General features: G+C 50.8%; 1 protein-coding gene across 2 annotated transcripts; it reads left to right on the plus strand.

The window, feature by feature from the left end:
- Positions 1–5,387: 5,387 nt before the first annotated feature.
- On the plus strand, positions 5,388–16,780 carry PI16 (peptidase inhibitor 16). Of its 2 annotated transcripts, none has more exons than XM_081141129.1 (7): positions 5,388–5,840; positions 9,819–10,040; positions 11,885–11,994; positions 12,228–12,316; positions 13,062–13,610; positions 14,471–14,569; positions 14,784–16,780. In XM_081141129.1, exons 1-7 carry the CDS (start codon positions 5,670–5,672, stop codon positions 14,903–14,905), a joined length of 1,362 nt encoding a protein of 453 aa, XP_080997255.1. In that variant the 5' UTR covers positions 5,388–5,669; the 3' UTR covers positions 14,906–16,780. The 2 variants fall into 2 exon arrangements, with proteins under 2 accessions (XP_080997255.1, XP_080997256.1); XM_081141130.1 differs by having other exon boundaries at positions 5,623–5,840; positions 13,059–13,610.
- Positions 16,781–21,583: the final 4,803 nt, after the last annotated feature.

A 21,583-nucleotide genomic window follows, 5' to 3' on the forward strand; every position in this document is an offset into this window, starting at 1 on the left:
TGGCCATTGCTCCCCGACGCCGGCAAGTGGGAGCCCTGGAGAGGCCCGGACCCGCCCAGGCGGCCACCAAGCTGCAGATGTCGCCTCCGCTGCTTCAGGATGAAGAGCGCAGGAGCAAGATGAGGGGCGATACTTTGATTCCAGAGGAGAATGGAGAACAGGGTGGAGCCGGGGTGGCCGCAACGGCCTGGGACCCGCGTCTGAAAACCCAGGAGCGCACTTGCCAGGTGAGGGGCAGCCCAGGGCGCGAGGGGTGCAGGCTGGGGGGCGCTTCTAGAAAGGAGGCCTGCTGTTTTCTCCTCTGTGACCCCGAGTCCGACGTCTGTCTTCGGCACTTTGATTGACGCTGTCTGAGGCGCCCGTCTGTCCTTTAAAACGACCTCTGCGCTGTCCTCACTGGCTGCAACCCCAGGTCTGGAGTTCACTGTGATGGAGCCAAAGTAACATTTTGTGGGGACTCCACCACTGTTACACCCTCAAGTGGCTGGGACCGAAAGCCCAGCTTCGGGGGGTTTGGATTCCGTGCCCGTGATCTGTCGCTTCCACGAGAACACGGACCGCGGGCGCCAGCAGTCTGGCCTGACCCTGGCCCCGCGCCGCCGCGAGCGTGGGAACGAAGGGGAACATCACACCTAAGACCAAGCTGTGTGACGAAGGCGAGGGGGTCAGACAGACGTGTCTCTAAGGCCCCGAGGGGTTAATAACCTGATGTCTAACCTTGAGAAGTGGCTGCGTGAATGATAGCACAGGTTCTCTTGGGATAGTCCGCAACCATTGAAAACGGTGGATATAAAGATACGAAGCAAGTGGAGAAATGACCCCAACGCCTGTTTCATTAAAGGTAGAAACAGAAGATGCTAGGACGGTGCTGCTCAGACTCGGTGGAGAAAGACAGGTTTGTTTGTAAAATGTCCATTACGAACCAAGAGTTTTATAAAATGCCATAGAAATAAATGACAAGCATCTATCCATCAAAGGACTATTAGATAAAATATTTTAAAAACTCAATGGTAAAAAACAACAAAAGTCATGACGGGCCACCTCAGGAGGACGGCGGAAAGGGAGCGTAGGGAGACCTTCGCTCGCATGGTCGGCCCAGAAATGGGAGTGAACCTCAGGGGGCTCGCACCAGGTTCCTGGGGCTGGTCACAATCACCGCAAATTCAGCGGCTTTAGACTCCAGGAGTTGTCCCCCCGCATTCTGGAGGCAGGCGTCTGAACCGAGGCGTGGGTGGGCAGGCCGCGCTCCCTCCAGGGGCTGCGGGGAGCCCCTTCCACGCCCCTTCCGGCTCCGAGGCTGCTTGCGATCCGAGCTCCTGGCCTTGCAGCTGCATCACCGGCTCCGCAGTCACACGCCTCCTTCCCGCGCCTGTGCCTTCGCAGGACCTTCCTACACGGACACCAGTCGTTGGATTTAAGGCTTGCCCTGAACTCAGCACGACTTACCTTAATTTGATTAGATCTGTAAAGACCCCATGTCCAAGTAGGGTCGCATTCATGGGTCCTGGGGATTAGGACTTGAACATATCTTTCTAGGGGACAAAATTCAACGCACACTGATGGATAAAATAAAAAATAGGGGTAAACCCAAATGCCAACCAGGATGGGGAGGAACCAGATCCCTCATTCATGGAGCTGGAAAGTCCTTTGCAGTTTACCGTCTCACCCAGCAACCACATTCTCGACATTTGTCTCGGAGAAAGAAACACGCAAAAATCGTACACAATGTTCACAGCGGCTTTATTCATAGTAACCCAAACTGGAAACGACCCAAACGTCTTTCAACCGGCGAATGGTTAGACACACCATGGTACATCTGTACCACGAAATACTATCCAGCCACATAAAGGGATGAGCCACTGACACACGCAGCGACCTGGGTGGATCTCGAAGGCGTTAGTGCTTAGCAAACAAGCTGATCGCAAAAGGTTACGTGCTCTATGAGTCCATTTATATCATATTCTTCGTTTTAAATCTCACTCAGGGATATGTTTTTATTGATTTTAGAAAGAGAGAAAGGGGGCGAGAGAGAAAGAGAAATATCCATCAGTGGGTTGCCTCTGGTACTCTCCCCGACCAGGAATCAAACCTGCAACATTTTGGTGTATGGGCCACACTCCGACCAACTGGGCCACCTGGCCAGGGCCATTTACATAACATCCTTGAAATGATGAAACTATAGCTATGCAGAACAGGGTAGTGGCTTCCAGGACAGGGTTAGGGGTGGGGGTCTGGCACTAAAGGGGTAGCAGGAGGGAGATGCTTTAAGTTCTGTATGTTAGTTGTCTCTATGAATTTGACTACTCTAGGTCCCTCCTGTAAGTGGAATCATACAATATTTGTCCTCTTGTGTCTGGCTTATTTCACTTAGCACGTCTTCAAGGTTCATCACTGTTGCAGCATGTGTCAGAATTTCCTTCTTTTTAAAGTCTGAACAATACTTTGCTGTATGTATATGCCACATTTCGTTTACCCACTCATTCACTGATGAACATTTGTGTTGTTTCCACCTTTTGGCTATTGTGAATAGTGCTGTTATGAACATTGGTGTGCAAATTACCTGTTCAAATCTCTGCTTTAAATTCTTTGAGTATATATATATATATATATATATATATATATATAAAATATATAATATATATTATATATATAATTCTTTGAGTGTGTATATATATATATATATATACTCAAGTGGAAGTGGAATTGCTGGATCATAAGGTAATTCCGTTTAATTTTTTGCAGCACCACCATACTATCTTCCACAGTGGCTGCATCATTTTACATTCCCAGCAACAATCTACAAGGGTTCCAATTTCACTACATCCTTGTCAACACTGGTTATTTTCTGTTTTTTTTTTTTAATATTATTATTATTATTATTGTCATCCTAATGGGTGTGAAGCTATGTCTCACTGTGGTTTTGACTTGCATTTCCCTAATTACTAGTGACATTGAGCATCTTTTCACGTGCTTTTTGGCCACTTGTATATCTTCTTTGGAGAAATGTCTAGTATTTCAGTCTTTTGCCCAGTTTTTAATCATGTTGCTTGTGTTTTTTGTTGTTGAGTTGTAGGGGTTCTTTGTATAATCTGGAGACTAATCCCTTATCAGATATACGATTTGAAAATACTTTCTCCTGTTCCATTGGTTGCCTTTTCACTCTGTTGATTGCATCCTTGGAGACACAAAAGTTTTTAATTTTAATTAAGTCCAATTTATCTATTTTTTCTCTGTTGTCTGTGCTTTTGTGTCATATCCAAGAAATGTTTGTCAAATCCAATGTTACGAAGTTTTCCCCCTATGTTTTCTAAAAAGAGTTTTGTAGATTTAACTCTTATGTGTAGGTCTTTGATCCATTATGAGTTCATTTTTGTAGATGGTGTAAAGAAAGAGTCCAACTTTATTCTTTTGCATGTGGATATCCAGTTTTCACAACACAATTTGTTGAAAAGACTGACCTTAAGTGGTCTTGGCCAATACCACACTGTTTTGACTACTATAGCTCTGTAGTAAGGGTTGAAATCAGGAAATGTGAGACATCCAACTTTGCTTTTCTTTTTCAAGATTGTTTAGGCTATCTGTGGTTTCTTGAGATTCCATGTGATTTTGGGGTGTGGACTTTTAATTTCTGCAAAAAGCATCATTGGGATTTTGATAGGGATTGCACTGAGACTATAGATTGCTTTGGGCATTATTAAGATTTCTAATCTGTAAACGTAAGATAGATGCCTTTCCACTTATTTGTGACTTCTTTAATTCCTTTCAGCAATGTTTTGTAGTTTTTAATGTACAAGTCTTTTGTCTCCTTGGTTAAGTTTACGCCTAAGTATTTTATTCTTTTTATTGCTGTTGTAAATGTAATTATTTTCTTTTTTTAATAATATACTTCTTCAAACTTCCAATTGCTTTATTTATTTATTTATTTAGAAGAGAGAGAGAGAAAAACATCCATTTGTTTTTCCACTTATTTATGCATCATTAATTGATTCTTGTATGTGCCCTGACTGGAGATCAAACCTGAAACCTTGGTATATTAGGACAACACTCTAACCAGGTGAACTAACCAGCCAGGGCTAGAATAATAATAATAATTATTATTATTATTATTAATAATCCTCACCTGAGGATATTTTTTCCATTGATTTTTAGAAAGAGTGGGAGAGAGGAAGGGAGGAGGAGGAGAGAGAGAGAAACATTGATGTGGAGAGAGATAAATCAATTGGTTGCCTCCCGCAAGCACCCTGACTGGGACTGAGGATCGAACCTGCAACCCAGATACATGCTCTTGACCAGGAGTCAAACCCGAAACCCTTTGGAGCCCAGGCCGACACTCTATCACTGAGCCACACCAGTAAGGGCTGGAATTATTTTCTTAATTTTCTTTTTGGATTGTTCAAAACACAACTTGTTTTGTGGGTTGATTTTGTATTGTGAAATTTGCTGACTTTTTAAATTAGTTCTAATAGTTTGTTTGTTTTTGAATCCATATTATTTTGTTTTTGCTTTTGTTTTAACTCAGAGACCTGAGCAGTGACAGGTTTTCTTGCCATCTTCCAGAGCCAGTAAGCAAACTTTTCTAGGTCTCCATTAGCCGAGAGGTCAGGCTTCGAGGATCCCAGCTGAACTCGCCAGCGCTGGTTCCAGCTTCCTGTCCCATGAAGGCCAAGACCTCAGCCCCCGCCCCTGCATGGTCACTACAGGCAAGTGCTTGCCCGCTGGGCCTATTTCCCTCCAATACCCACCCCTCAGAACCCTCGCATCAGCTCACTCACCCCTCTGCTTTTCTGCTCTCTTGATTTCAAAAACAGACACAGTTTATTTTCTACATATTCAGAGCAGGAGTAAGCCCAGCATCCCACTTCCAAATGCACACCTCAAGCACCTGCCTTCACAGAAGGCACATTTTATTTATTCACAGAAGCCAACATTTTATCCCTAGTGAAAAGCCCTACGACAGGATACGGCTAGAGTGGGAAACTCCAATAAGCTGAGAGCCACGAAGGTCATGCCCTGTGGGTGGTAGTCTACTGTTACTGAGGGCCTACTATGTGCCAGATACTGTACTGGATGCTCTGCATACTTTCAATCTCATTAATTCCTCCTTCTAGTCCTATGGGGTAGGTATTATTACTGTCACTGATTCAGTTCAGAAAATCACCAAAAACACAGCAAAGGAGCAGAACCAAGATTCAGACTTAGTTTGGCTCAACCTTTACCAAATATACCTCATATTCCTCCACCCTTCCACAAGTTATCCGAACCTTCCTCTTCTTGCCCAGTCCCCTGGGGATGGGATCCATGTGGCTTCCTTCCTCCCATCTGTCTTCAGCACCCAGTGGGTGTGACTTCTGCAGAGGTTCCTGTGCTTCTGTCCCTGGAGGACCTGCGCACAGCTCGGGAGGGGCCGCGGCACTCACACGGCTCTTGGCCTGAGCCGGTTGCTGAGAGAAAGGGGGCCTTTGCCAAGGCCTCTGAGGGGAGCTCAGCGCTGGGAGTGAACTCAGCTCTGGTTGGGACCCAAGCACCCAGCCCTCCTGGAGACACTGTGTGAGCCGCTGGCCTCCAGACAGCCCCTCCCACCGCCCCACCCAGGGTGGTGCTTGTGTGGGAGAAACTTTAAATCCGGCTGCCAGACCCCTAGACGGGAGAGGCAGGGAGGGCTGGCCACCATGCACGGCTCCCACAGTCTCCAGGCGCTTCTGCTGACGCCACTGCTGTTGCTGGTGGCCTCCACGGGCCCCGCCGGAGCCCTCAGCGACCACGAGAGACATGAGATGGTGGAGCTGCACAACCACTACCGGGCCCAGGCATTCCCACCAGCCGCCAACATGCTGCAAATGGTGAGTGTGGACATGAGCGCCTCTGTCCAGGGCCCCCCCCAATCCCTCCCACCCCTTACCTGAAGCGGTCTCAGAGATTCGCCTCCCCAGTCAGCGACAGAGTCTCTGAAAGTATACGATTCACAGGTCCCCCTAGGCAGCCCATTACACAGATGAGGAAACTGAGGCTCAGAGGGACAGGCTGATCCTTCAGGGGCTTGAGATCACTAGCTGACAGAGCCAGGCCTGGATGCCCCAACTTCCCACTCCAGTGACCCCTTCCCAGCACTTCCTAAAATGCATGTGCCCCTGGGAGGGGGAACACCTTGGTGACAACCGTCTTTCAGATGCCTTCCAAGGAGACAAGAAGAGGAAACAGGGCACCTGGGGCAGGAGGGAGGTACTGAGGAGGTGGGCTGAGCACAGGAAGCAGATGGAGAGGACCCTGGATCACACCGTTCACATCTGTCTTGGCCACCTGTAAGGTCCGTGGCTTTGGGTGAGTCCCTTAACCTAGTAAGGACCCTCAGCTTCTTATCACAAAGTGGGGTCATAACTGGAGTTACACACATATCAACATGGATTGAATCTCTTAGATATAATATTGAGTGGGGGTAAAAGTGAGATCTCAAATAGATATACATATATATATTAGGACATATTTACATGAGGTTTAACAACGTAAAAAATACCACTGTATACATGTGGGGACACATGCCGATGTGTTTACACATAGGATGTGTTTAGTACATCGGCATGTGTTTACTGCAGACAACAGAAGCCAGATTCGGGGTGGGGTTATCTCTGTCAGGGAGGGAGAGTTATCTGAAGGCAGGGTTAGGGGCAGGGTGTTTATGATCTGGATTAAAAGATGTAAAGTGAGAAATCCATCCCCTTCCTGCCCTTTCTGAGAGCTAGACTGGCCCGTCCCCTCCAGCCACCCTCAGGTGGCCTGGAAGGTTGATGGGCAGTGTCCAGGGAGCCATCACTGGTGCCCAAGAGCAAGGTCGCACCTGGGGAACACAGCAGCGAGCCTGAAGGTCCAAGACTGGAGGTTTTTCAACAGCTATGTCCAGTCTGGCAAAGTGACGCTGGTGGGCCCCTTTACTGTCAAAGGCCTGTTTCCTGATCTGTCACGTGGGGATGGCAACCCTGCCCTGAGACAGAATGAAACATGACAAAGATCTTGGAGGGGCTCTACAGACACACACAGCCCCGCCATTCAAGCCCTGTCAGCCTGGGTGACCAGGGACAGCAGACAAATCAGGAGCCTGGTACCAGCTCTGCCAACAACTGAGGCCTGGAACTCATTGTTGGCCTCGGTTTCCCCATGTGTAGATCCTTAATGCCTTATAGCCTTGCTGGCCGAGGCTGGGGCTACACAGGCTGGGAGGTGCTTTGCCTACAGAGATGGGCTTCCGGCGGGGCAACATTCTGGGAAGCAGTTGGGCACTGGGATATGCTGTTGCCTGGTGGGCACAAGCTCAGGGGCAACCTCTGCAGTGGTAAAGGCAGAGACTCTGGAGCCAGATGGCCTGGGTTCAAATCATAACTCTGCCATTAATTAGCTGTGTGACCTCAGCCAAGTTACTTAACCTCTCTGTGCCTCAACTTCCTCACCTGTAAATTGGGGATGATAACATTATACCCTGTAGGGTGGTTGTAAGGATTAAATGAGTAAATGTGTGTAAAGCACTAAGAACGCTGCCTGACAGTAAGTGCTCAGTGTTTGATTAACAAAAGGGAACGGATCCTGGGTGAGGTAGGTGGGGGTTATCGCGGACTCCTCTCTCCCCCTCAGCCTCTGCATCTATTCATCACCACTTACCTCCCAGAAGGTTCCGTTTTCCTTGACTCCCCCCGCCCATCTCTTCGGCACAAGCCTGGTTCAGTCTTTCACTTCTCCCGAGGATCCTAGAACAGCCTGTGCCTGCTTCCCAGGCTCTGGCCTCTACTACCAGAAAGAATGATCCGACACACAGGCCTGACCCTGCTCTAAACCCTTCACTGGCTCCCGCTGGCTCCCTAGTGTCTCAGGATAAAGCTCCAACTCCCGAGAAGGTTCTGTGTGTCTGGCCCCTGCCTGCCTCCCTAGCCTCCTCTCGGGCCCGGTTTCTCCTTCAGTAACCCGAACGGCTTGTCTTTCCCCAGCCCAAGGCTGTTGCTCACTCCCTGCCCCGCCGCCGCCTCTTGCGCCATCCGATGGGGGTACCCTTCCCTCTTCCCTGGCCGGCGCCTCACCTTCCAACACTTAGCTCACTGTCTCCTTCTCCACCTTCAGGCTGGGCTAAAGGGCCCTCTTTGGTGCCTCTCTAGTACCCATTGCATAGCTGCCATTGACATGGTGGTCCGATTAATGGCTTATGACAATGTGAATTTGGGCTTCTTGGCCCTTGTTGCCTCAGAGCTGGCACGGTCTCCAAGACTGTTGAATGACTGAGCGAGCGAGTGAGTGAGCGAGTGGACTTGTTTTCACATGGTAACCATGTGGCCACTGTGGGTGGGCGCCAGGACTCCTGAAACTCCCCAGGGGCCTCTGGACCACTGAGAAGCCTTAAGACCCAAAGCAATGACTCTCGAATGGTGGGACTCCAGGCACCTAGTCAGAACGGGAATGGCAGCTGGGCTCTGCAGGGGAGACTGCTCTAAGCAGGGTCCTGTCTCAGTCTTCAGCAGTTGACAAATATCTGTTGAGCACCTGCTGTGTGCCAGCGCTGTGCCAGACAGTGCCCTACCCTGAAGGCGCTTCCAGTCTAGTCTGGAGTCTAGCAGGTCATCCCAGACACCCTGATCCTTGTCCCCAGCACCCTGTCCCTTTACCACTTCCTGTCTCCCACCACTGCCAGAGTTTGAGAGAACCTCAGGGACCAGTGATTTGGGACGAAAAAGCCCAGAGAGGAAAAGGGGTTCACCCAGAGTCATATTAGCCGGGCTGTCTCAGCCCACTGCTCCCATCCCCACCCTCGGCAGCTGCCCCTGAGAACCTTGTGCGGGTGGGGAGTGGGGTGGACACACAGCCCCCTCCTCTCGGAGTCACCCGAGCTCTTGGTGCTTTATGGGCTGCCTGGCTTCCACAGCTGGATGGGTCCCCGGAGGGTGGAGCAAGAGTTTCAGCCAGGCCATCGGTTTCCAGGAGAGGCCAGAACAAAGTTTAATGGGATCCAGGCCTCTCTCCTCAACCCTTTGGTCAGATGCCTTGTTAATCCCTCTTCCCACCCCCACTGAGCCTGTCCCCCACCCTGGCCAGGGACACAGAACCTCAGGGGCCTCCTAACCTAAAATGCTGCCCTCCTGCTGTCACATCTGAGGTGCCCACTGGAGAACACTGCCTTTGGGATCAGACAGCTCTTTGGGCCACCAGGGCTCTGAAAAGAGGCCTCTCAGTGAGAGTCACGGAGAGACACAGTTAATTTTCTTGGGGAAAGGGGTTGTCAGTTGATACAAATTGAGAGCACTCGGGAAGGGCACTCGGAGGGAAGCCTGCAGCTGGTAAAGCCAGCGAGGCTGGGCTGTCCCGGAGGGGAGCGTGGGAGCTGAGAGGGGAGTGCTGGCCCCAAGGCGGATGCATGGGGGGGGGGGGTGGCTGAATAAATAACCCAGCATCTCACTGGACATCTCGTGGTCTTCAGGGCAGTTCAGACAGCCCTGGGAGGTAGGCAGAGGAATCGCTGCCCACTTTTCACTTGGAATATTAATATTAATTAATAAGAACATTGTCGTAAACATCATCTCATGTCCTTTTGCCAACACCCTATGAGAATGAGAATGCAGAAAGGTTTGGCAACCTGTCCACAATCACACAGCTGGTGAACGGCCCCACGTTTGGCTAACTCCACGGCCGCCGCCCCGCAGGAGCAGAGACCTGCTCCAGGTCACAGCCGAGTCACCCGGCCACCGAGGGGCGGTGAACCCTCAGCCTCCTCGGCCGGGATCCTGGGCACCCTCACTCCCTCTCGCGGCCCCTCTCCCGCCCTCTCTGAGCCCGAGGTGTCCCCGCAGAGGTGGGACGAGGACCTGGCCGCCTTCGCCAAGGCCTACGCTCAGCAGTGCGTGTGGGGCCACAACAAGGACCGCGGGCGGCGCGGCGAGAACCTGTTCGCCATCACCGACGAGGGCCTGGACGTGCCGCTGGCGGTGGAGGGGTGGCACCTGGAGCGCGAGCACTACAACCTCAGCACCGGCACCTGCGACCCGGGCCAGATGTGCGGCCACTACACGCAGGTGCGAGGCCGGGGGCGGCGGGGCTGCCGGGCAGTGGGCGGGGCCTCACCTGCGGTGGGCGGGGCCTCATCTGCAGGGGGCGGGGCGGGGCCACTTGTCCATCGCCACCGCCAGCGCCTCAGTCCACACTCTAAGTCCCCTTAGATCCTTCATAAAAGACCGCTTTCCACAGCTATTCATGGTCGTCTAGGCCTCTGACGAAGTCTGCTCCTCAAACTGAGGAAACCATTTTCAGGCCACTCTTTAAAAATCACAATCTGAAAACCTAGGCGTCGCTCTCGGCCCCCTGGCATGAAGGGACCTAAGTTAGGTGTCGCAGAGCCGTTTCCAGCACGTTAGTTACTGTACCAGGCGTTAGTTACTGACCAAGCTCAGCAGCCCAGGCCTCGAGCTTAAGTTAACGCAGGGCATTTGCCCCAACAGTAAGTGTCCCCCCACTTCTGTCTTCTCTCTCACTGTCCCTCTTCTGTCATTTCTCATGGTGTATAAGTTGCTGCCCCTAATCTGCCACGGACAAATAAAGCAAATAGGCAATTTTGTTTAACTTTTCTTTTGCTTTTAAAGACTATGTGTAAATAAGAACAAATTGTCACTGAGGGACGGTTTCGGGGAGCCTTTGCAGCATGTCCTGCCTCTCACAGTCACTGTTTGCTTATGTCGGGACTCTCACTGCATTTTGAAAGTTTGAGTTCGCAAATAAGAAGTATAAGGGTGTGGGGGGTAGGGCGGGGGGCAGGGGGGGAATTAACATTAGTGTTCCTGAATTCTTTTTTCCCTCCTCCCAATAATACAAAGACAAGTTTTTTTAAAAAAGACAAAAATAAACCAACCATCTTCCCACCCATATCCACCAATTCGATTTTCCAGTGCCTCACTGGAATTGTATTTTTAGTGCTAATCTTTAGGGCAGGAAATCCCAACATCACTCATCTAGATCAGGAAGTTATGAGGGTGCGGCAGCCCCCCATCTCCGCCCTGCCACCTCTCACACTCCCCTCCCACCCCCATCCTCCAAAGGGATTGCTGTCGGTGCTCAGTGGGTCTGCCCCACCTCCACCCCAGCATGCTCTAGGGCTGAGTGCGCATGCGCTTGGTCATTTCTGCCTGGGAGATGCTCAACAGTAGTACCTGTGGGGCCTTCAGCTGATTTAAGCCAAAGGACCCCAGTCCTGGGAGGGCATGCAGAATTAAATTAACAGCCAGAGCCAGATCTCACAGCAAAAACTGGCCTCAGTTTGAGTGACTCCTGGGCAGACTGGGCCTAGAAATAGCAAGGGGAGGTTGCAGGTCTCAGCTCATGGTGGTGCACAAAGATTGTTTTGATTTTTAAAATCTTATACCTAAGACAGAACTCCTTCTAGCAACTAGGAGACCCATACTTAGAGATGGCAGAGCAGGTCCCTGCTTACTTTGATTTGGGGAAAGTTCCACTTCCAAAATGGCTTCTCCTGTTCCCTTCCTTGGATTTTGCTTGTTGAGTTTAAGATTCTCCCTTTGAGATTAATTCCTTTGGATAAACTCCTTGTTTAAAATGCAAGAGCCTCTAGGAACAGCCCACAGGAAGAATTCATGAGGGTATATCAAAAGGGAAGGTTTTCAGAGGAAGAGAGGTCTGATGAAATAGTGGTTGGCAGGAGATAGTAGCCTGTTCAGGACAGACCCCCTCCCCCCCACCCCCAAGCCCCTGTTCAGAGTTTTGTCCTCGAGCTGCATGCCCTCAGGGGCTTGGGTCCTACAGGCTGTAAGGACTGCTCCTCTGCCCACCTGCGGGGGGCTGGTACAGGGACACTAGCTGGGTGGGGGCCGTCCCACCCACGCTGACCGTTGGGTTTGCCCTGCTTCAGGTGGTCTGGGCCAAGACAGAGAAGATCGGCTGCGGCTCCCACTTCTGTGAGAAGCTCCAGGGCATCAACGAGGCCAATATCCACCTACTGGTTTGCAACTATGAGCCCCCGTGAGTCCGAGGGAGCCGGACGGGCGGGCAGAGCCAGGGGGAAGGCTGGGTTGGACACAGTCTAAGGACGCGGGTGGGGGACCATCTGGAGCCCATGCCCCCCTCGGGGAAGCTGTGAGGGCACCTGTAGGAGTCTGCTCTCGACGGCCCCGTGAGTAAGGGGAAGCTGTGCGTGTGAGCGCTGGGGTCCGGGGTCGCCAGGGACGCCCAACCCCCAGCATCTCCTCCTGCAGGGGGAACGTGAAGTGGCAGAGGCCCTACGTGGAGGGGACTCCGTGCTCCCAGTGTCCCTCTGGCTACCACTGCCAGAACTCCCTCTGTGGTGAGTCCGGGGTGGGGTGGGCAGGGCAGGGCAGGGAGGGAGAGCCAGGAGCGGGAAAGGGCGTCCGACCGGATGGTTGGAGCCTCCCGCGGCTCCAGGGCGGTGTGTGGACAGGGGAGGGGACCCCAGGTGCCCTCGGCAGTCCCACCCCATCAGGGTTCCCAGGACCGTTTTGCCCTTCTTGCGCAGCCACCTTAGCGCCCGGTCATTCCAAGTGACCGGACTTCAGCCCTCCGAGCCGAGGGAGGGTAGAGCCCAGCAGCCCCGGCGAGGTGGGCGTGGTCAGGTGGGACAAGCCCGGTGGGCGGGGCCAGGTGGGGGCGAGCCCGGATAGGCGGGGCCGTTGCTGGGCGTGGCCAGATGGGACGAGCCCGGGTGGGCGGGGCCAGGTGGGGGCGAGCCCGGATAGGCGGGGCCGTTGCTGGGCGTGGTCAGACAGGACGAGTCGGGTGGGCGGGGCCTTTTGTGGGCGTGGTCAAAGGGACTCGAAGGGGAGTGTTAGGAACTAGAATCCAGCGGGTGTCCCTAGAAAACCTGTAAGCCTGAGAGCAGAGAGAGGAAGACTTGGACAAGGAGGTGGATGGAAGACCAACCGTGTCAACCACAAGAAATAAAATTTGTTATCAATGAGGGACATATTCGCTGGAGGGGGTGTGTGCATTTGGTCGCCTCACCTTGATACAGTGGGGTGACGGATATGGGGTCCTGCTTGAAGCACTGATGCCAGGCCTGTCTCTCCCAGCAGAACCTATCAGAGGCACGGAGGAGTCTCCGGATTCCCCTCACCTGGTAACTGAGGCCACATCTTCCCTGGCAACTGAAGCCTCAGGGTCTAGGAAAGGGGGTATCTCTTCTACCCTAGCAACGGAAACTTCATCGTTCTTGGTAACAGAGGTTCCGGACTCCCTGGCAACCAAGGTTCTACCTGATGCAGAGATCAAGGCCCCATCTTCCTTAGCAACGGAAGGCCCCCTCACCATGGCAACCAAAGCTCCACCTTCCTTAACAACTGAGGTCCCTTCGTGTTTGGAAACTCAGAGCCTGTTCTCCTTGGATGAGGGGACAACTACCTCCCCCAAATCAACCGATGGCCCCATCCCAACATTGGTAGACAAAGAGGCCAGCAAGATAAGAGTGCCCTTCAGGATCCCAGAGAGTTCTCTGCACCTCAAGGTGTCTCTGACAGGGACACAGGAGCCGCTCCCCTACTCCCAGAAGGAGGGCGAGGCTGAGGCCCAGTTGCCTTCTTCCAGGGAGGTCTTGGTCTCCGATTTTCCAGCCCAGGAGGAGCCAGGTGAGCTGCAGTCCCCGCTGGACCACGTGGGGCATGTTAGGGTTTGGGCCGTGACATGGGTTGTGAAAGATTTCACAACTAAAAGAAGAGATGTAGAGAGAAAGTTTATTTTACCTTCCCCAAGAAGGGAAAGGGCCACTGATGCATGCTACTCAATACAAGGGCAAGAAACGGAGGGCGGCCTGGGGTTTTAAGCAGGTACTGTTGCTAGGCGACAAGGAAGGGGAGGGGGAGGGGTTGTCTAGAAGTTGAGCAGATACCGGGGAGGTTGTCCTGAAAAGTTATACTTTGTTTGCTCTCCAGGAAGCAGTCTGGCAGATGTCCTAGGGAGGTGTCTTATCAGTATTTTCCCCAGGCGTGTAAAACGTGGTCAGAGCAGAAGTTATGAGGAGTTCAGAAGAGGCTGGTTTGAGGGGCAGGGGGAAGGGAACTTTCTCCTCACTGGAGACTCCTGGGTGTGAATTATCCCCGAGCTGTGGAAACAGCAGGGAGGCGGGGGAGCAAGAAGGTAGCCTTGAGAGCAGCTAACCTTCCCTGCAGTTTGAACAGAGGGTCTGTTTGAATCGGAGGAGCCAGCAATCTTGGGGCTTAATTACCAGGGGCTTCGCATAAATTGTGGAAGGCCACAGCAAAAGAGAGAGAGAGAGAGAGAGAGAGGGAGGAAGGGAGGGAGGGGGGAAGGAGAGGGAGTGAGAGGGAGAGAGAGAGAGAGAGAAAGGAGGAGGGAGGGAGGGAGGGAGGGGGAGGGAAGGAAGGAAGGAAGGAAGGAAGGAAGGAAGGAAGGAAGGAAGGAAGGAAGGAAGGAAGGAAGGAAGGAAGGAAGGAAGGAAGGCAGGCAGGCCTTTTTTCTGTCCATACAGGGCACACCTTCTCCAAGTCCCTGCCCAACTTACCCAGTATGTCTGCCACCAATAATGCCGTGGTTGGGCAAACCATGGCCCTGCAGTCGTTCTTGCCAGGTAAGGCCTGTAGTGTCCATCTTACCTTCCCTCCTGACTCCAGATTGTCAGCACCCTGTCCCCAGCATGGGTGGTGCAGGCATGAGGGGCATGTGCCCTCTGAGTAGGAGCTTCCTCCCGGGCTGCTGGGCCCCCACTTGCATGCCTGGTGGAGTGGGTGGGCGGTCAGGCGGAGCTGTCTCCAGGCTGAGGCAAACCCTTTCCCTTCCTATAGGTGCAGAGGACCATGAAAAGCCTGAAATCCACTCAGGGCTGAACTCGGGTCCTGGTCACATCTGGGGCCCTTTCCTGGGTCTGCTGCTACTGCCTCCCCTAGTGTTGGCTGGAATCTTCTGAAGGGTCAACAAAGGCAAGGCCTGGTGGGGGGACTCTGGCCTCATGCCCACTCTGGATTGTCTTTCTCCAAGTCAGAGGCCACAGCTTCCTGGGCAGGTCCTGCTCTGTGGCCCAGTAGCCGCCTTCACCCAGCTTCTGGCCAGACTCCAGGCTAGTGCCAATCCTGGCACTGCCCCAGGAGTGCTTCTGCTTCTGGGGTGGTCCCCCCTCAGCTAGCTGCAGACTTTCTGAGCAGCGTTCCTGTGGCTGTGGTCCTGCTCTTCTAGGGACAGATCTGAGGTCCTGCTTCCCAGGAACCCCTTGGCCCCTCCCAGCCCCTGGCCTCTTCCTGGAGATATCTGAGTCTTGGGATGTTTCCAGGCCTGCCTCCTGCCTTCCAGGGTGAGGAGGTCAGCTGTCCTCCTGCCATCTCCCTCACTCTGTCCCCAGCCCCTCAAACAAGATGCTACTTGACTGAAGGCCCTCTGGAAGGAAAGGCTGCAGGGCATGTGCCTCACCCAGACATTTTGGCCTGTCTGGCAAGGAGCTCAGTTTGTTGCCCAAGGACTGCATATCTGGCCCGGGCCCCTCCTGCCCCTCCTGTCAATCCAGGGGGTGAGAGGGGTTTCTGGGGAGGTCCCTGCCAGCCTGGCCTGGGGCTGTCTGCCTGTGCAAGGTAGGGGGTTCTCCCTGAGAGCCTTCCTCTCCCTACTTGCTGTGTAGCTGGCTGGGGTGGGGTGGGTGTGGGGGGCAGATGGACAAGACCCACCTGGTGGGGTTCTATGGGTGGGGCAGGCAGAGACCAGGGGAGGGAAGCAGCCCCCTGCCTCCGGAATAAAAGCCTGTGTAAGAGTACCCAGTCTCCATGCTTGCGAGGGGTGGGTGGCCTTAAAGAGGTTCAACACTTCCCCAAACAACCTGTGGCACCTGTTCCTTCACTTCACACCCCTCTATCCCCAAATACTCCATTTAGTTCTTTGGGGGTACCCTTCCTTTCCTTCACATAACCCTCCCCTCAAATCTTCAGGTTTCTGGTAGGGAGGGTAAAGGGCCAAGGGAAGGCCAAGGGCGCTGGGCTGACTCCCAGCTCCAGGAGTCACCAGTGGGGCCAAGTTGGGTTCGGTGCCCAGGGTGGCATACAGTCTCTTCACAGGGTGCTGCTACCCAGGCCCATCTGGGACATGAGGTCGGAAATGTTAGCTCATGCCAACCCTTGGTGATTGGAGGAGTCCTGGGAAAGGTTCTGGAGCCCCAGACACTCCCCCAGCGGAGCAGAGCAGGATTATCCAGAGTGCTGTGGGGCAGGAAAGCACAAGTGTGTGTGTAGGCCCAGCAGTAGCAGATGACTTAGGGCGACTTGGGACAAAGCTGGCGTTGGTGAAGGGCAGAGCTACTGTCTTCAGGCCAAAGTCAGTGTCAGCAGTTAAACAGGAAGCACTCAAGTCAGGCTAGGGATGCGTGCCTTCCATGTATGTATATAATATGATATAATGTATCTCTATTAAGATATAACTCATGTAACATAAAATTCACTCATTTAAATTGTACCACTCAATGGTTTTAAGTGTATTCACATGGTTGTGCCGCCATCTCCACAGGCAATTTTAGAACATTTTTATCACCCTAAAAAGAAACCCCATACCTATGAGCAGTCACTCTCCTTTTCCCTCCCCCCTCCCCCAGCCCTAAGCCACCACTACTCTATTGTCCCTATGGATTTACCTATGCTGGACATTTTGTATAAACAGAATCACAATATGTGGCCATTGTATCTGGCTTCTTTCACTTAAAGTAATATTTTCAAGGTTCATCCATGTTGTAGAATAGAGCGGTGCTTTGTTCTTTTTTATTACCAAGTAATATTCCATTGTCTGAAATACATTTTATTTATCTTCATCAGGTGGTGGACATTTCAGTTGTTTCCACTTCAGGGCTATTATAATAATACTGCTATAAACATTCCTGTAAAAGTTTTTGTGTGGATATGTTTTTGTTTCTCTTAGATATATACCTAAAAGTGGTATCATATGGTAACTGCATCATATGGTAACTCATCTTTACCTCCCTGCCCCCCCCCCCAGTTTTATTGAGAAATAATTGACATACATCGCTGTATAAATTTAAGGCATTCAGCATGATGGTTTGATTTACATATACTGTGAAGTGATCAATCACAACAGGTTCGGCTAACATCCCTCTTCTCATATAAATAATAGGACAGAAAACATTTTCTCCGTGTGATGAGAATTCTCAGAGTTCACTCTCAATAGCTTTCCTATGTACCTACCTACGGCAGCGTTAGTATCGTCACCATGTACATTGCATCCCGCCTACTTATCTTAGAAGTTTGTACTTTTGACCACCTTCCTCCAATTTCCCCTCCCCCCACCCTCTGCCTGGTAACCACAAACCTGATCTTTTCTTGTCTGGGTTTTTTTTAGATTCCACATATAAGATCATGCAGTATTTGTCTTTCCCTGACTTATTTCACTTAGCATAATGCCTTCAAGGTCCAGCCATGTTGTTGCAAATAGGATTTCCATGCAGCCATGTTTATGGCTGAATAATATTCTGTTGTATAGATATACCGCATCTTCTTTATCCACTCATCCGTGGATGCACACTCAGGTTGTTTCCATGTCTTGGCTATTGTAAATAATGCTTTGAACATGGGGGTGCAGATGTCTTTTCAAGTTAGTGTTTTCATTTCCTTTGGATATATTCCCAGAAGTGGAATTGCTGGATCACATAGTTGTTTTTAATTTTTTAAGGATATGTTTAACTTTTTGAGGAACTGGCAGGCTATTTTCCAAAGTAGCTGCACAATTTTAAATTTGTACCAGCAATTTTACATTTGTACCAGGGTTTTAATTCTTTCACATCTTTTAAAATATATCTTTATTGATTTCAGAGAGAGGAAGGGAGAGGGAGAGAGAAACATCAATGATGAGAGTCATTGATCAGCTGCCTCCTGAATACCTCCTACTAGGGATGGAGCCCGCAACCCGGGCATGTGCCCTGACCGGGAATCGAACCGCGACCTCCTGGATTATAGGTTGGTGCTCAACTGCTGAGCCACGCCGGCTGCGCATAATCTCTCCACATCTTAACCAACAGTTGTTATTATCTGTCTTTTTTATTATAGCCATCCTAATGAGTATGAAGTAGTATCTGGTGGTTTTGATTTTCATTTCTCTCATGACTAGTGATGTTCAACATCTTTCCATGTACTTATTGGAAAGTCTTTTCAAGTTTTTTGTCCATTTAAAAAAATTGGGGGCAGGTATTTGTCTTTTTGAGTTGTAGGAATTCTTTCTATGTTCTAGATACAAGTCCCTTATCAGATAAGTGATTTGCAAACATTTTCTCTCATTCTGTGGGTTGTCTTTTCAATTTTTGGTGATATCCTTGGAATACAAAAGTTTTAAATTTTGACAGTGTCCAATTTATCAACTTTTTTGTTGCTTGTGCTTTTTGATGTTATAGCTAAGAAACCAGTGCCTAATCCAAAGTCACAAAGACTTATACCTATGTTTTCTTGTTTTACAGTTTTATACATTTAAATCTTTGATACATTTTGTTAATTTTCTATGTGGTATAAAATGGGAATCCAACTTCATTTTCCTGCATGTTCATATCCAGTTGTCCCAGCACCTTTTGTTGAAGATCATTCTCCCGTCATCTAATTGTCGTTACCCTTGTCAAAACTCAGTCGGCCATAAATGGCATGTTTATCTCTGGACTCTCAGTTCTGTTCCATTGGTCTGTATGTCTATCTTTATGCCGGTACCACACCATCTTGATTACTGTGGCTTTGTAGTAAAGTTTTGAAATCAGTAAGTCCAAGTCCTCCGACTTTTTTCTTTTTCAGGTTTAGGCTATTCTGGGCCCCTTGAATTTCCATATTAACTTTAGGATCCGCTTGTCAAATTCTGCAAAGAAGTCAGCTCAGACTTTAACAGTGTGTGTGTAATCTGCCATCTTAACTATGTTGTCTCCCAATCCATGAGCATGGGATGTTTTTCAGTTCGTTTAGGTCTTCTTTACTTTCTTTCAACAATGTTTTATAGTTTTCAAAGTATAAGTTTTTCAACTCTTGTTAAATTTGTTTATAAGCACTGTTATTTTTTATGCTATTGTAAGTCAAATCCTGTTTCATTTTCACTTTGTTCACTCCAAGTGTATAGAAATACAATTGATTTTTGTATATTCTGAATCCTACATCTTTGCTGAATTCACTTCTTATAGAAGCATTTTTAGTGGATTCCTTAGAACTTTTTATATACAAGATCATGTCATCTACAGAGAGAACTGTACTTCTTCCTTTTGGACCCGGGTAGCTTCTTCTCCTTGCCTGTTACCCCAGCTGGTCCCTCCAGGGCAGCGAGCAGTGGCGAGAGTGGACCTCCCTTTGCTGTTCCTGATCTTAGGGGGAAATGTCAGGTCTTTCCCCACTCGGTGTCTGTGGGCTTTTCATTCTTACCAGGTCGTATCATTGACCAGGCTGAGGAAGTTCTCTATTCTTAGGCTTTTGAATGTTTTTATCATGAAGGGTGTTGAGGTCTGCCATGTATTTTTCTGTGTCTACTGAAATGATCCTATGGCTTCTGTCCCTTATTCTGTGGATAAGAGTGTATTACGCCGATTTCCAGATGTTGATCCAATGTGTGTTCCTGGGGGGTCCCTCCCTACCTGGGTCCCATGGGGTGGTCAGCTGTGGTAGCCTCCAGGCAGAGTGGAACTGTGGTGGCCTAAACCCATCTTTCCTAGTTTTGGAGGGGACTCTGCCTGCCTCCTGCAAAGAACACCTGTGGCTAGCCCTCAAGAAAACTGTCACCTGAAAATCTGTGCAGGGACCTCTTTGGAAGTTTGTGAGGATGCGAGGACATGTTCAGAGGGCTCTCAGGCCTCAAGTGCCAGGGTGAGGAGGGGTCGGCTCCGGTGTTATGCTGCATGGCTCCTGGGCATCTGGGGACTGGCACAGCAACAGAGACCACAGTAGGGGCCCAGCACAGGCTTCTACTGCCACCTCAGGCTTTATCACAAGGGGTCCCAAAAAGGTCTGGCACATGCTTTTCCAGCTCTGCCCATCAGAATTAAGTGTCCCAGGAGGGGAGGAAGGTGACTGGCTTCCTTCAACATCCCCGATCCCGTTGCCTTTTGCCGACAGCTCAGCTTCCCTCCTGCTCCAATCCGACCCAATCTCCTCTCTCAGATATGGACCTGAACATTCTAGTTTCCTGGACTGACAGGGAACATGCCAGGTGCTCAGAGGGCAGGTGAGGCCTCAGCCCTCAAAGGCCGAGGGGAATAGGGAACAAAAGAGAGCATTTTATACACAATATGTGCATCTGAATATTGAACCGAAAACTTGCTTTAGAAGTTAGAGGTAAAACCTGGACTCTGATCAACTAAAATAGAGTATCAAAAGGTATTTTTCTAGCCATTTCTGGGTGTGGAAGATAGGTTGGGAAATGTTGTCGAGACCCCGAAATTCAGAAATCCCAGGGTGTTACCTGGGAACAGCAGTGGCTCTCCTCATGGTAACAGGCCAAGCCCGCCCACGGCCACTCCTTACTCCAGGTGGCCTCTCCATGACTGGGAGGAGGTGGCCGTCAGAGGGAGAATCCCTTCTGGAGCTCAGCACAGGACTCCAGAGATGCAAGTGGCCCTAAATCTAGGGACCATGAGACGTAATCGGTGCAGAAATAGGATTTGGATGTGGAGCAACAAGAAGAAAAGTCAGTCCAAACGGTGGTCAGTGCTGTGGGAAACCACGCTGGGCTAGAGAAAGGCAACACACCTCAAGGCAGACACCCCGAAGGGCCTGCCTTCCCCAAAGAAATGAGGCCGCAGGCCTGCCCACTCACCTACCCGGGGGCTATCCTTCCCTGCCCGCTGGCTATGGAAAGTGAGGGCAAAACCTCAGTGGCCTCAGCCAATGCCCACCTACAAGACACTCACTGAGGCACCCTCATGTCTTCTTGGGGAACAAGGATCCGCAATAAACTGCTCTCGAGTCAACTGTTACTAGGCCACTAGGGAACACCAGTCCTGCAAAAGCATCCTGGGGGTGACCTGGCCCACACCTGAGGACCATGACCAAAGTCACCAGACTGCAATGCTAGAGTAAGGGCAAAGAAACACTGGAGGGACCGGCTGGACTGCCATGGTATCCAACGCCCCCTGCCCCCAGATGGAAGCCCTGGGTCTCCAGGCCAGGACAGCCTGTTTGTAAGGTTTGCCTGTCTCCAGACCCCGCGTTCGGCACAAGCTAACGGGGCACCCTGCTTTTCTAGAGCAGGCAGGGCTTGTGCTTCAGCTGGGTCCACGTCGGCCCCTTCTGTTGTAACCACATGACCACTACACCAAATAACTCTGAAAACTGCAAATGCCATCCACAGATGGTACAAGATGACAGGGGTTTGGGAGGAACACCCTCTGAAGCTGGGAAGCATTTAAAGGGACTGTCTCCCTGGTGACAGGCCCACACACTGCTTATTGATCTGTGCATAGCATCTCATCCTGGTCTGATTCAGAAAACTGCCCACTGTCTCCAACCCCCACCCAGGCTGATCTACACCGAGCCTGGCACTTCTCATCCCAGGCTAAGCTGCCCTAGCCCCACCACTCTACAGGCCCTCCTCACACAAACACCAAGAACTGAAAAAAATCAAAATAAGAGACTCCTCACAAAAC

Source organism: Miniopterus schreibersii, assembly GCF_964146895.1.
Source record: "Miniopterus schreibersii genome assembly, chromosome: 6".
In the NCBI taxonomy this organism is placed as follows: Eukaryota; Metazoa; Chordata; class Mammalia; order Chiroptera; family Miniopteridae; genus Miniopterus; species Miniopterus schreibersii.